General features: G+C 55.6%; 1 protein-coding gene across 7 annotated transcripts; it reads right to left on the bottom strand.

The window, feature by feature from the left end:
- Positions 1-261: 261 nt before the first annotated feature.
- On the bottom strand, positions 262-11,780 carry MIIP (migration and invasion inhibitory protein). Of its 7 annotated transcripts, none has more exons than XR_011073371.1 (12): positions 11,697-11,780; positions 10,065-10,260; positions 9,489-9,815; positions 8,973-9,054; positions 4,874-4,982; positions 4,730-4,788; positions 3,901-4,030; positions 3,643-3,739; positions 3,191-3,282; positions 2,541-2,675; positions 522-2,256; positions 262-325 (listed from the first exon to the last, which is right to left on the bottom strand). XR_011073371.1 is itself a non-coding variant. In XM_068537726.1 (11 exons), exons 2-11 carry the CDS (start codon positions 10,176-10,178, stop codon positions 1,959-1,961), a joined length of 1,443 nt encoding a protein of 480 aa, XP_068393827.1. In that variant the 5' UTR covers positions 10,179-10,260; positions 11,697-11,780; the 3' UTR covers positions 350-1,958. The 7 variants fall into 7 exon arrangements, 4 of the variants coding, with proteins under 4 accessions (XP_068393827.1, XP_068393829.1, XP_068393830.1 ...); XR_011073373.1 differs by having other exon boundaries at positions 4,736-4,788; XR_011073372.1 differs by lacking the exon at positions 11,697-11,780 and adding an exon at positions 11,398-11,471.
- Between the last annotated feature and the right edge of the window lie 1,890 nt (positions 11,781-13,670).

Here is a 13,670-nt window from a genome sequence, read left to right as displayed (position 1 = left end):
GCTCTAGAGCGCAGGCTCAGTAGTTGTGGCGCACGGGCTTAGGTGCTCTGCGGCATGTGGGATCTTCCCGGACCAGGGATTGAACCCCTGTCTCCTGCATTGGCAGGCGGATTCTTAAGCACTGCGCCACCAGGAAAGCCCCGGAAATACTTTCCAGTCTTAAAAAGGAAGGAAATTCTGGCACTTTACAACATAAACCCTGAGGGCATTATGCTAAATGAAAGAAGCCAAATAAGAAACAAAAGACATACTGTATGATTCCACTTGTATGAGGTCCCTAGAGTAGTCACGTTCATAGACAAAGTAGAACGGTGGTTGCCAGAAGCTGGGAGGGGAAAATAGGGAGTTAGTGTTTAGTCTGTACTGAGCTCCAGTTTTGCAAGAAGAAAAAAATTCTGGGGATGGTTGCACAGCAACGTAAATGGACTTAGGGCCACTGAACCGCACATATAAAAGTGGTAAATTTTGTTATGTTTTATACCACTGAAAATAAATTTTTAAAAATTAATTTTAAAACTTACATGTGGAAGAGACTTTGTTTCTTCAGGTGCTAGAATCATGTGGCAAACCATGACCTGCTGCTGAAACCTGCCCAGACACGTACTTTGGATCAGAGGCATTTGAACTTGAAAGCCTCTGGAGGGGATGCGTGCTTGCCCGGTGGCCCTGAGCCCCCCACTCCCAGTCACCTTACTTGCCTGGCTACTGAAGGCGTTGGAGGCTGGAACCCCAGATGGAGCAAGGGAAGATTTTTAGGCGAGAGCGCGTAGTGTCTGTTATTTTTGCGAATGGCCTTTGCTGCGCAGGAGGCCTGCCTTGCGGGGACAGAGCTGCTGAAGTCAGGATGTGGAAGACAGTAACGCTCACCCAGTACCCCATGAGCCCCCTCCATGTCCCAACTCCTTGTGACTAGTTCTGGCCAACGAACCATGAGCACAAGTGACCTGTGTGTCATTTCTGGGCTGAAGCAACTGGTGATGTCCCCCACAGTGGAGCCTCCATTGGCCTGGGTCCCCGAAAGACGATGTCAAAACAGAGGCCCCATGTGACCCATAACAGACAGGTAGTATGAGCAAGTCAGCAAGAAACAGGCCTTTATGTCAAACCACTGGGATTTGGGGGTTAATTTGTTACTGTGGCATAACCTCGTTTATCCTGACTAATATATGTGCTGTGCTGGATGGGGAAAGGTTTTCTCAGCTTCACAAGCTCCAGGTGGGAGCCACGGACCACAGCCATAGTTCCACTGCTCTAAGCTAGAAACCTCAGAAAAAGCACATGCTTCCCCTGGGCTTAGGTTCCCCAGCTATTCCATTTGTATCCTAAAAATCAGGAATTTCATATTGTTCAACCTACGGGAGTATAAAGACAGGTGCTGCTTACTAATCCAGGAGGGCAGATCTGGGCTCTCGGCCAACCTTGCCTCTGACTCCAACCCTCCTGGCCCTGTTTCCCCATGTGTCCCTGACGGGGTTCTAGATCACCCGTGGCTTCTAGGGCTGGGCTAGAGATGGGAGTGAAGGAGCCACCTGGCCCAGGGACTTCAAGAGAGTCCCTCCATCACTGGACCCGTGTCAGGGCCCAAGAATAAGGGGAGAGCTCACTCATTCCCCTCTGTCACAGCTTCAGCCTCATCCACAGCGAACAGCCTGAGACCCCAAGCCCCTTGCTGAGATGGATTTTTAACGCTGACCTTGGCCTCAGCCTACTTTGGGGAGCCTCACTCCCACCTGTCTGGTGGGGAGGCCGCCTACCCAGAGTTAGAAGCTGCACAAAGAGCCACACTCAGGGCGCTGGATCCACCCCGCCCAGCACAGGTTGTCAGAGGTGTCCTGCAAGTGAGGGGGGGCAGGCCGAGGCCAGGGCACTTCCAGGGCTCTGAGGGCATCAGCAGGACAGACCCGGCACATGTGGGAATCTGGAGCTGCAGGGAGTGCTGAGCTTTATTTACAAACGTGTCACAGAGTCCCCCCTTCCCAACCCCAGGGTCTCCTCTGTCCCCAGGAAGGAGACAGGCCTGAGGCCACCCACCGGCCCAGCCTAGGAAGGTGGGGCCTGAGTCCACCGCCAGCTGAGGCTGGGCAAAGCTCCCCTCTCGTGGGCGCCCCCGCCGGAGGGGAGAGGCGGAAACGACGGTAGGGGCGCTGTCCACCTCCCAGTGGCCAGTCCTCAGGGCTTCGGCCGGGGGGCGTGGGGCTGGGGCACGGAGAGTTCTGACCAGATCGGGGTGGGGGCTGGGACCCGCGTTGGCACGGCCTGGAGAGTGAAGGGAAGGGTGTCAGGGGGGCCTCTTTGGGGGCAGCCTCATCCCCTTCTGGATCTCAGAGTCGGGGTCACCTTCCAGGGTGGGGTGGGGTAGCCAGCGGGGAGCAGTGATGCCTGGAGAGGTGCCGTGGGTCAGGGCCAGGGCTAGGGCCAGGGAACCCCACAGAGAGACGTTTCCAGGCTCTGCACTCCTACCCCAATCCTGCGCCCCAGGACCCTGCGGTCCCCAGGCTGCTCCAAGGCATCTGTCTCTCCCAGGGCACCCTGGACCGTACCCGGTGAGAAAGGCTGGCGGCTGACAGCTTCCGACGTTGGGCCTCAGAAGAGACACTGGACCAGAGGTCCAGGCTCTTGGGGGCTGAGCTTTTCTCAGACTTCGGAGGAAGAATGTCCCAGCCCAGCAGGCAGTGCTGTGGAGAGCAAAGGGTTAACGTGCCTGGCCTGGAGCGGGGCTCCCCGCTGACTGGGCACACCCCAGGGAGGGGCTGTACCTCTCCTCTTGGACTGGCAGCATCCTCTAGGACAGGGCTGTGTCCCCCATGAGGGTGAAGGGGCCCCCCAATCACAGTGTCCCCCATGGACTGAGGCTCCCCGAGGGCAGGGGTCTTATCCACCACTGTTACCCCAGGCCTCCCTTTCCTAACCCTGCTGACCCAGGCCTTGGGCCCCGACCACAGATGGGTGGAGGGAAGGCCGTGGATGCTGATGGAGCACGTCCTGTGTGCCAGGTTCTGCCCCAAGCCCCTGACGGGTATTGACTCACTGACCTGCCCCTTGCCCACCCCATGAGCCTGAGGACAGTATGTTGTACCCATTTTACAGATGAGCAAACTGACTTTCCTCGGTACCCCTTCTCCTCCCCGCAACCCCAGCACCCCCGGCCTCAACTGGGAATGAGTGGGGTCCCCAGTGACCCCTGTCCTACCCAGGAGACACAAAGGACCTGGGTTCAAATCCCGGCTCTTCCATCCGGCTGACCTTGGACAAGTCACTTCCCCTCTGCCTCAGTCTCCTCATCTGTAAAGTGGGATAACAGTAGGACCTGCACTCTCGGTTGCTGTGGCTCCACGAGATAATTGCCCTAAGGACTGTGCATGTGGCCACAAGAGCGCAAGAAATGGGGCCTGTGTGCACTAAGCCAACGCACTGCACGGGCAGACAGTCCTCCTGGAAGCCAGGGGCTGGGTGGGGAGCCCAGCCTCCCTCAGGGAACAAGCACGGCACACGTGACATGAGTGGCCCAGCCCAAACTCCAGAGACTTGGGTCCTTGAGCCCAGCCTCGCTGTGTGGCCTTGGGACAGTCCCTGGCCCTCTGGGCCTCAGGACACGTCCAGAGACCTGGGCCAGACAGGGGGCAGCCCCAAGGCCATCCTCACCCGGGGCAGCGCCAGCGTGTCGGAGGCGTCGAAGCTCTTCCGCCGGTGGATGCGGTACTGGTGCGGGGGGTCCAGGACAGACAGCGGGATGCTCACCCTGGGCGGGGATGACAGTGGGGGTATTGCTGCAGGCGCCTCCAGGCTGCTGTGGCCCATCCTGCCCTCCCTCAAAACCACAGGCCCCAGGCTCTGCTCTCGTCCTCAGCTGCGGCTGCCCCTACAGCTCCCCCCGGTGTCCTGCCTGCTCTGGCCACTCACCTGACCTGCGCTGGCTCTGCCAGGGTCTCTGGACCCCGCTGGTCCCGTGGTGTCCGGCACAGGCGGCAGGGGGTGCCGGGATCCGAAGGCACCAGAAACAGGCGCCGGTTGACACGGTAACAATACACACCTGTGAGACCCGTGAGAAGCAGAAGCCCCCCTCAGCCAGGGAACCTAGGTCCCTGGACCCCAACCACACAGGCCCACCCACGTGTACACAGACAAGAGCATGCACACGCACACGTGCTCACATGCAACAACACTGAGCACCGCCTTCTACTCAAGCGTGACACACGCGTGCACATGCTGGCAACTTCACATGTGCAAATGTCATCCGTGCAAACACAAAGCACGGCTTCATACAGTCATATCTGTGGACACACATGAACGTACCTACACTTGTAATCACACACACAGGGTGCACACACACGTACATCCATAGGAACATGCCTCACACACATATGTACACACATGTATACACTGTATGCTGCTCGTGCAAACCCACAGCAAAGATTTGGGTGCTCACGTGACTGAGCTGGCACCGCCCCCCCACTGCCCACCCAGACGACCCCTGTGCAGAGAGGAGGGGGAGGGAGTGGGGACACATGGGAAAATGAGGCAGCTGGGAGGAAACGGAAGGCACGGGCGAGGGCCGAGGTGGGTAGCACAGGGCTGGCCCTGTTCCCCACGAGGCCAGGCCTCAGCTCACCCCAGGCTCGCGGCCCTCTGCCTGGACCCCAGGCCTCCCTCCCCCCATCCTCAACACCTCAGCTGCCTCCCCAGGCCCCCAGGCCTTAGCTGGGCTACGGGGCGGCCGCCGAGCGCTTACACTCACATTCGTGGTCCCCCTCCACAGCACCACTCTCCTGCAGGCCTAGGAACTGGGATCTGTGAGGGCGAGAGGGTGAGCAGGCCAGGGTGACACAGCCCCTGAGCCAGCCGCCCCGCCCACCCTGCGCCTGCCCCTGCTCACTCGGGGTCACTGCAAATACACTCCTCCTTGTTGGCTTCCCGGAACTTCTGCAGCTTCGAGAAGAAGGCCTCGGGCTTGCTGGTGACGGGAGAGCTGTTGTCCAGAGACCCTGGAGTGGGCAACACATAAAGGAGCTGCTGTGTGGCCAAGACTCAGGGGACGCTCGGCACTGGCACCCCAGGCCACCTGCTTTGACCCCACCATGCCTCGTACAGACCTGGAGGGGACCCTCCACTCAGGTGACTGTTGGTTTTGTCTCGTGTCTGTCTACCCTCATGCATATCCAATCGTCCACGCAAAAAATATTTATAGAGCCCCTACTATGGGCCAGACGCTGTTTTACGTGCTGGGGAAAGAACAGCGATCTGGACAAAGCCCCTGCCCTCGTGAGGCTTACATTCTAATGTGGCAACAGACGAACTAGTCACCAAAGAAACCTGTAATACAACATTGACAGGTGACACCTGCCAGGAAATAAAAGAGAGTCAGGAGGGACTTCCCTGGTGGTCGAGTGGTTGACAATCTGCCTTCCAACGCAAGGGACGCGGGTTTGATCCCTGGTCAGGGAACTAAGATCCCACATGTCACGGGGCAACTAAGCCCACGTGCCGCAACTACTGAACCTGCACTCCACAACTAGAGAGAGAGAAGTCTGTACGCCACAATGAAGAGCCCACGTGCCAAAACTAAGACCTGACACAGCCCAAAATAATAAATAAATAAATAAAAGAGAGTCAGAAAACTGAACTTGGTAGGGCAGGGGAGCCAGAGGAAGTTTCCCTGAGGAGGTGACACCTGAGCAGAGACCTGATGAAGGGAGGGAGGGAGCCGTGGGGACATCCCAGGCAGACAGAAGAGCAAATGCAAAGGCCCTGGGGCAGGTGTGGTTGGTACATTTGAGGAACACCCAGGAGGTAAAATAGGTGTAGGGGTGAGGGTGGAGGGGATGAGGCTGGGAAGCCAGCGGTGGGTTTGGGGACAAGGAGTGACGCAATCAGATCAGCCATGTACTTTTACAGGACCCCCCTTCTGGCTGCTGCAAGGTGAGGGGAAGCAGGGGCACCAGTTAGGAGGCTACTGAAGGCATCCTGGTGGAGACAAACAGTAAAATTCTAGAAATATGTGGAAGGCAGGATTACCAGGATGCACAGTGTGTGAAAAGGAGAGGAAAAACTCAAGGCTGATCTCAAGATCATGGCCATTAGCTCCATAAATGCAGTTGCCACTAACAGAGACAGAACAGACTGCAGGAGGACCAGGTGGGGCGGAAATCAGGACCTTGATTTTGGACCTGAGATTAGTCTAACACACCTAATGAGCTCTGCAGAGAGGAAAGCCAGATATACAAGTCTGGAATTCAGAGGAGCAGCATGGGTAGAGATAAAGTCAGGGAGAAGAGAGCATGGAGAGCCTCGGCACTGAGGGGGGCACCTCTGGAATTTGGAACAAGGAAGTGGATCCAGCAGAGACTGGACAGAGCAGCCAGGGAGGTGGGGAAGAGCCAGCGGGGGTGCCCAGGCCTGGAAGTCAGAAGAAGAAAGAGCTTCAGGGAGGATGGAGTGGCCGCTGTGTCCACGCTACCCAGGGGCCAAGAAAGCTCTGCACTGAGCACTGAGCCGGGAGCTGGCAACGCAGAGGTCACTGCTGACCTGGCCGAAGACAGCGTCGGAGGGTGTCAGGGGCTGAAGCCCAGTTTAAGAAAAAGTCGGGGAGAGAAACAGGAGACAGCGAGTCTAGATGGCCCTTTTGAGGAGTTTTGTTATAAAGAAAAGCAGAGAACACAGGCAGTAACTAGAAGCAAAGGCAGGATATAAAGGGAGCGATGCTTCCTCAGGATGGGAAATCACAGACTGCAGCTTTACCCCGACCAGATGTGAAACTTTGCTAAGTTTTTCAGTCTCTTGATGCCTCAGCCTTCTCATCTGCCAGTGGGGACAGTAACAGCATCCACCTAATCAGATTATTGTGAGGAGTCAAGGAGTGAATGGGAGCGAAGCAGAGGAAAGCTCTTGGGACAGGGCCCGGCACACAATAAGCACTCACTGAAATCAACTGTCATTAATATTCCCTGGCGTTCGTAGGCTGACGGGGCAGAGTGATGGTGGAGGAAGGAGAGGAGAGAATCACAGGGAAAAAACCCTCTGGGAGGGACTTCCCTGGTGGCGCAGCGGTTAAGAATCCGCCTGTCAATGCAGGGGACACGGTTTCGAGCCCTGGTCCGGGAACATCGCACATGCCACAGAACAACTAAGCCATGCGCCACAACCACTGAGTCCGCATGTTGCAACTACTGAAGCCCACGCGCCTAGAGCCCGCACTCCGCAACAAGAGAAGCCACCGCAGTGAGAAGTCCGCGCACCGCAACGAAGAGTAGCCCCCGCTCGCCGCAACTAGAGAGAGCCCGTGCGCAGCAACGAAGACCCAACGCGGCCAAAAATAAATGAATTAATTAATTTTAAAAAAAACCCCTCTGGGAGCCAAGAAGGGATGGGGCTCGAGCACACAAATGCAGGGACAGGACGGGGGCTCGGAAAGGGGGGAGAGAGGTGCGCGTGCACACACACACACACACACACACACACACACACACACACACACACAGGGCAGGCAGGGGGCAGCCGCCTCTGCTTTCCTAGAGACAGGAAGCAAAGCAGTGAGCTGGCAGTCAGGGAAGTCCTTGGGATGGGGCCTGTGTCCCCACCACCGCAGGGTCTCAGCAGCCCCACGGAGCACCTGCCTTGGGGCAGCAACTCAACTTCTCTGTACACCAGCTTCCTCCTTTGTGAAAGTGAGGCTCCGACAGCACCAACCTCCTAGGGCCGCCCACTCACTCACTCAGCCAGCGTTGGCTGAGGGCCTACTACGTGCCAGGCACCGTTCTAGGCTCAGACTCGGGGAGCACAGCAACAAAGAGACGGCCAGGCCCCTGCTCCAACAGAGCTTACAGTCCACCGGAGGAGTCAGACAAGAAACAAGCAAACAAGATGACTTCTGAGAATGAATGAATGATACGAGGAACATACAAACGGCTGATGCAATAGACAAGGATGCAGGCGTGGTGGCCCTACAACGTTGTGCTCGTGGAAGGCCTACCATTTGAGGTGAACACTCAGTGACGAAAAGGAACCAGCAGGTGTGAACCTGGGGAAGTGCATTCAAAGCAAAGGGCACAGCAAGTGCAAAGGCCCCGAGGTGGCCATGAGCGTGGCAGGTTCAAGGACCAGCAAGGAGGCCGGCATGAGGAGTCAGAAGGTAGATGGTTAGAGGTCATGTCACAGGGCCAAGCAGAAGCCAGATCACACCTCAAAACTCTAGATAAGGATTTTAGATTTTACTCTAAGTGCTAAGTACTCTGAGTGACATGATCTGATTCCGTGTTTAAAAATTCGTCCTGGGGGCTTCCCTGGTGGCGCAGTGGTTGAGAATCTGCCTGCCAATGCAGGGGACACGGGTTCGAGCCCTGGTCTGGGAAGATCCCACATGCCGCGGAGCAACTGGGCCCGTGAGACACAATTACTGAGCCTGAGCGTCTGGAGCCTGTGCTCCGCAACAAGAGAGGCCGCGATAGTGAGAGGCCCGTGCACCGCGATGAAGAGTGGCCCCCGCTTGCCACAACTAGAGAAAGCCCTCGCACAGAAACGAAGACCCAACACAGCCGTAAATAAATAAAAAATTTATAAAAAAAAAAAAAAAATTCGTTCTGGCTGCTGTGCCGAAAATGGATGATAATGGGGGTGAAAGGGGCCAGAGGGAGACCAGCCAGGAAGCCACTGAGGTTGCTGGGGGAGTGGGGGGATGGGCAGTAAAACATAAAGAGATGACACGCATACAGAGTTTCACAGGGGCCTGGCACACAATAAATGCCAAAAAAATATGGCAGCTCTGATTCATTCATTCATTCAACAAACACTCGGTGAGCACCGTCTCTGTGCCTGTCACTGTGCCAAGGGCCGAGACAGGAGACGCGGTACCAAAGGTGCTCACCGAGGGGGGCGGAACAGTCGGAGAAAGAGCAGCAGCGCCCGCCGGGGGCGCAGGCAGGTGCATAAGCAAGCTGGGGCCTCCACCCGCGCCCCCGGGCAGGGGGGGCTGGCCACACCTGCAATCCAGTCGTAGCCCAGGCACGGTCTGAGGCGCCAGCTCTTCTCAGGCACGGGAGACTCCTTGTTGGTCACTCTCGGCTGAGGAGGGAGGCAAAGAGGGGCAAGGGCTAGGCCAGCAGGCCTGGCCCAAAGGAGGTCCCACCTTGCAGGGAGGAAAGGGGCTGTGTCTTAACTCATACCCTGACATGGGCCCCAGGGCTCAGCCGAGGGCTTGGGGGCTGGAGGACAAGGGTTTGGCCCCCACCCCCCTCCATGTGTGACTTTGAACAAGTCTGTCCTCTGAACCCCCGTCTTCCCATCTGCATAATGCGGCTGGTCACCTTCTTCCCAAAGTGCTGTCTGAGAAACTAATGGCCACAACTTATCAAGCACTTAGGCTGAGCTGGACTTGACTCACGGTACCTCCCAGGAGCCTCACCCTGGAAGGGAGGTTGCCCATGAGTGCATCTGTCGGGGGGAAACTGAGGCTCAAGGAAGCGCCCATCAGTGCATGCTCCGCTCCCCCGCATTACCTCGGACAGCTTGCTCCGCTGAGCCAGGATGGACTTCAGGGCCTGTGCCTCCTGGGTGTCTAGACTGTCCAGCTCTGCTGAAAGCTCTGGGTCGCTCAAGCCTGAGGTGGCCAGCAAGGGAGCCGAGTGGGGCCTCAGTGGGCCCGGGGACTCCTGGTGGAGGCACTTGGCAGGTGGGAGAGAGACCACCCCGGAGCTGGCCCCGTCCCTATCACAGGGGTCACCTTGGTGGGCATCCTGTGGGCAGGAGGCTCTCGAGGCCACTGAGGATGCCTCTTGGGATGACGGCATCTCTGAGTCGTAGCTGCTGCTGGAGTCCAGGCTTGACTGGAACAGAGAGGCCAGGTCACCCAGCCATCTACCCAGCTGGCCTGCACTAGGCATGAAGGTCTGGTCCTCATCCTTGCTCCAGCCTCTGCATGTCCCAGGCCAGTCCCTTCCCACGCTGGGCCTCACTCGGGTTTCTCATCATCAGTAAAATGGGCATGCTGCACGAGAGGACCCGGAAGCCCTGGATTCTGGCCTGAGGGTTAGGCAGCCCCTCCCTCACTCCCGGGACTTGGCCGAGGCGCTCACCTCTGAGGCTGCCTTGGCCACGGACCGCCGCACGGCATCCTGTCCGACCCACAGCTGCCTCAGGAGCTCCAGGTTGAGCTGCCGCAGCTGTGCCAGATCTCTGGTCTCCACCATCCCAGGCGTATCCGCTGGCTTCCCACGACAGGTGTCACCGACTCCCGGGCCACAGAGTGCCCTCACGGCCGGGTTCTCCTACCTGAAGCCAAGACAGACAGCATGACATAGCGCTGAGGAGGCCGCCCTGCGGAGCCAGAGGCCGGGGTTCAAATCCCCACTTTGATACTCCCTAACTGTGCAGCCTCAGACAAGTTATTTAACCTCTCTGTGCCTCAGTTTCCTCATCTGCCAAACAGATGATAACAGCATTGACCTCATAAGACTGTTGTAAGGATTAAAGGAGATAATGTATATTAAATGTTAGTACAGTGCCTGGCACACACAGTAAGCACTCAATAAATGCCTATTACTATTACACTGGCCACAGTGTTTCCTAACATGTCAAAAGAGATCAATCCCTCTTTAACAACCTTAACTATGAAATTACTAGATTAATTTGTAGAAGACAACTGGGGCAGGTCCACAGATGTAAAGCATTATAACTTTCAAATTCAACACAAATCAGATTTCTGAAGGGACTCTTCCCTCTCTCCTGACCTCCCTCCTTCTTCCCTTTCTTTTTTACAAATGAAGAAACCAAAGTTCAGAGAAGTTAAGCTACTAGACCCAAGTCACACAGCTTGTAGGTGGCGCCAAAGCCAGGATTTGAACCAAAATCGGGCTCCGGGGTACATGGTTATGCCAGCCTTTCCCTAAACAGTGTGGAGGGGGGCCTGGGAAGCTGCCTCCTCCTTCTCCCAGCCTTTGGCCCCCCAGGGATCCAGGCTCAGGGACACACTGATGCCTCTGGAAGGGATTTCTGCAGACTAGGGGAAGAGGCTTCCTCTTGCCTCAGAGTCCCAAGCCCAGATGCCTCCAACCAGAAACTGAGTCTCCCCCAGTACACACGATCCCTTTCTAACACTGCGTCGAGACAGACACCCTACTCTCAGAACCCCTGCCCTGCCCCCAGCCCTCCCACCCACACGCCTCACCTGTGGACCGCCCACACCCGGGGCGCCTCCTCAGGGCCCGGTTGCAGGGGCTAAAGCAGAGAGAAGCCAGGCTACCCTGGAGCCGTCCCCACATATACCCATGCAGGGAAGGCGGGGCAGCGGAGATGCAAGTACAGACGACTGTGGGGGTGGGGGGGGGTGGGGCAGACAAGCGGGGTAAAAAGCCTCATCCGCAGGACAGGAACTCCCGGACCCCGTCCTTATCTGACTCTGGGCCAGACCTATAGTCCGAGGATCTCCGTTTCCGCACGGTGTTAAAGAGAACACCTCCGACTCCGGCGGCGCTCTGGAAAGCTAAAGCTGCACCAAGGTAACGGGAAGGCGACGTTCAAAAGAGAAACTGGGGCAGCAAGAGTACCAGCTGCGGTGCCGCGGAACAAAGGGGCGGGACCCCCGGGATAGGGAGACTCAGCCTCCCTCTTCTTTCCCTTCGCGGGCCCCGGACCTCCGTGGGGGTGTACGTGGGGCAACCCGTCCAGCCCTTCCTCACCATCCCCGGCCCCGCCACTCCCTCACTCACCGCCAGGAAGCCCTGGAACCGCGCAGCCCACTGCCACCTGCGATGCTGGGAGTTCCGCCCAGCCCGCCCTACGCTACGGCGGCCGGGGGCGGGGCCTGATCCGGGAGCTCTGATTGGTCAGATGTGGGGCGGAGCCGGGACGCTCTTGCGAGCTTTACTTCGCCTTCAGAAGCTGCCGTTTCAACATTGAGGCGGGGATAACGACGGCGCTCAACATCTGATTGGTCAACTTCCCAGGTCTAGCGGTCGATAGTCGGAATGGGGCGGGCCCCCAGAAGACGGGCTCCGATTGGTCAGGACAAGGCCGCGGGCTATTTCGCGTTTGGCGACGGCAGTGTCAGAGTCTGGAGCTGATGCTCCCGCAAAGCCAAGGGAGGCAGCTGTGGGTAGGCGGCGGCCAGTGACCCATGCTTTCATACTTTCTTTCGAGTACTTATGCCTATTTTGTGCCAAGAGGCACTGTACTAAGCACTGGGAGGCAGGAAAGAATTAAGAAGGGTCCCTTCCTGGAGGAGGGGGAGAGAGGCAGCGGGTAAGATATGAACACAGGTAGCTGTGACCCAGTCTGTAAAATATGGGCAAGTTTATATGGAGTGCCTACTTTGCGCCATGTATTTTCCATATGCCAATGCATGCCAGCCTCATAAGTGTGCTTTAAGATGAATATTATTGTCCCGTTTTACAGACAAAGCAAAAAACGAGGTCATGAGAGATGAAGTGACTTGACCAGAACCTTTTAGAGGCAGTCAGTATAATTCCCAAATTAACAGACGAAAGGAAAGAAAGAAAAGCCATCTCAATAGATACAGAAAAATCCACCAAGCACTGTCCCTTTTTCTTAGTAGTTGCAATTGGAATGCCACAATCTTTTAACTTGAAGAGATGTTCCGGCATTTGACAAAATCCAACACTCATTTCTGATTTTTAAAAAAATCTTCCAGCTTCATACAACTCAATAGCAAAAGAGACCCCAAACAATCCAACTTAAAAATGGGCAGAGGATCTGAATAGACATTTTCCCAAAGAAGACAGATGGCCAATAGGTACATGAAAAAATGCTCAATATCAATAATTATCAGGGAAATGCAAATCAAACCCACAATGAGTTATCACCTCACATGTGTTAGAATGACTATTACTAAAAAGGCAAGAAATAACAAGTGTTGGCAAGGATGTGGAGAAAAGGGAACATTTGTGCACTGTTGATGAGAATGTAAATCAGTGCAACCACTATGGAAAAGAGTATGGAGGTTTGAAATTTCCTCAGAATTTAAAAATAGAACTACCTTATTATCCAGCAATTCCACTTTTGGGTATTTATCTGAAGAAAGTAAAAACACTGATTTGAAAAGCTAGATGCACCCCCATATTCATTGCAGCATTATTTATAATAGCCAAGATATGGAAACAACCTAAGTGTCCAGCAATGGATGAATGGATACAGAAAGTGTGGTATTATCTATAATGGACTATTATTCAGCCATAAAAAAGGGGAGATCTTGCCATTTTCAATAACACGGATGGAACTTGCAGGCATTATGCTAAGTGAAATAAGTCAGATAGAGAAAGACAAATACTATATTTCTCTCTTATATGTGGAATCTAAAAAAACAAAACAAAAGCAAAAAGCAAGCTCATAGATACAGAAAACAGATTGGTGGCTGCAAGAGGCAGGGAGTAGAAGAAATGGGTGAAGTGGGGTTTTTTTTAGTTTAACTAAATTAATAAAAATCTTTAAAAATAAAAATCTTGGGGCTTCCCTGGTGGCACAGTGGTTAAGAGTCCACCAGCCAATGCAGGGGACACAGGTTCGAGCCCTGGTCCGGGGGGAATCCCACATGCCTTGGAGCAACTGAGTCCATGCGCCACAACTACTGAGCCTGCGGTCTAGAGCCCACGAGCCACAACTACTGAGCCCATGTGCCACAACTACTGAAGCCCACGCACCTAGAGCCCGTGCTCTGCAACAAGAGA

The sequence above is a fragment of the Eschrichtius robustus genome, chromosome 3 (genome assembly GCF_028021215.1).
Source record: "Eschrichtius robustus isolate mEscRob2 chromosome 3, mEscRob2.pri, whole genome shotgun sequence".
Lineage (NCBI taxonomy): Eukaryota > Metazoa > Chordata > Mammalia > Artiodactyla > Eschrichtiidae > Eschrichtius > Eschrichtius robustus.
Note: the sequence above shows the minus strand (reverse complement) of the source record. Positions and strands in the feature narration are given on the sequence as shown.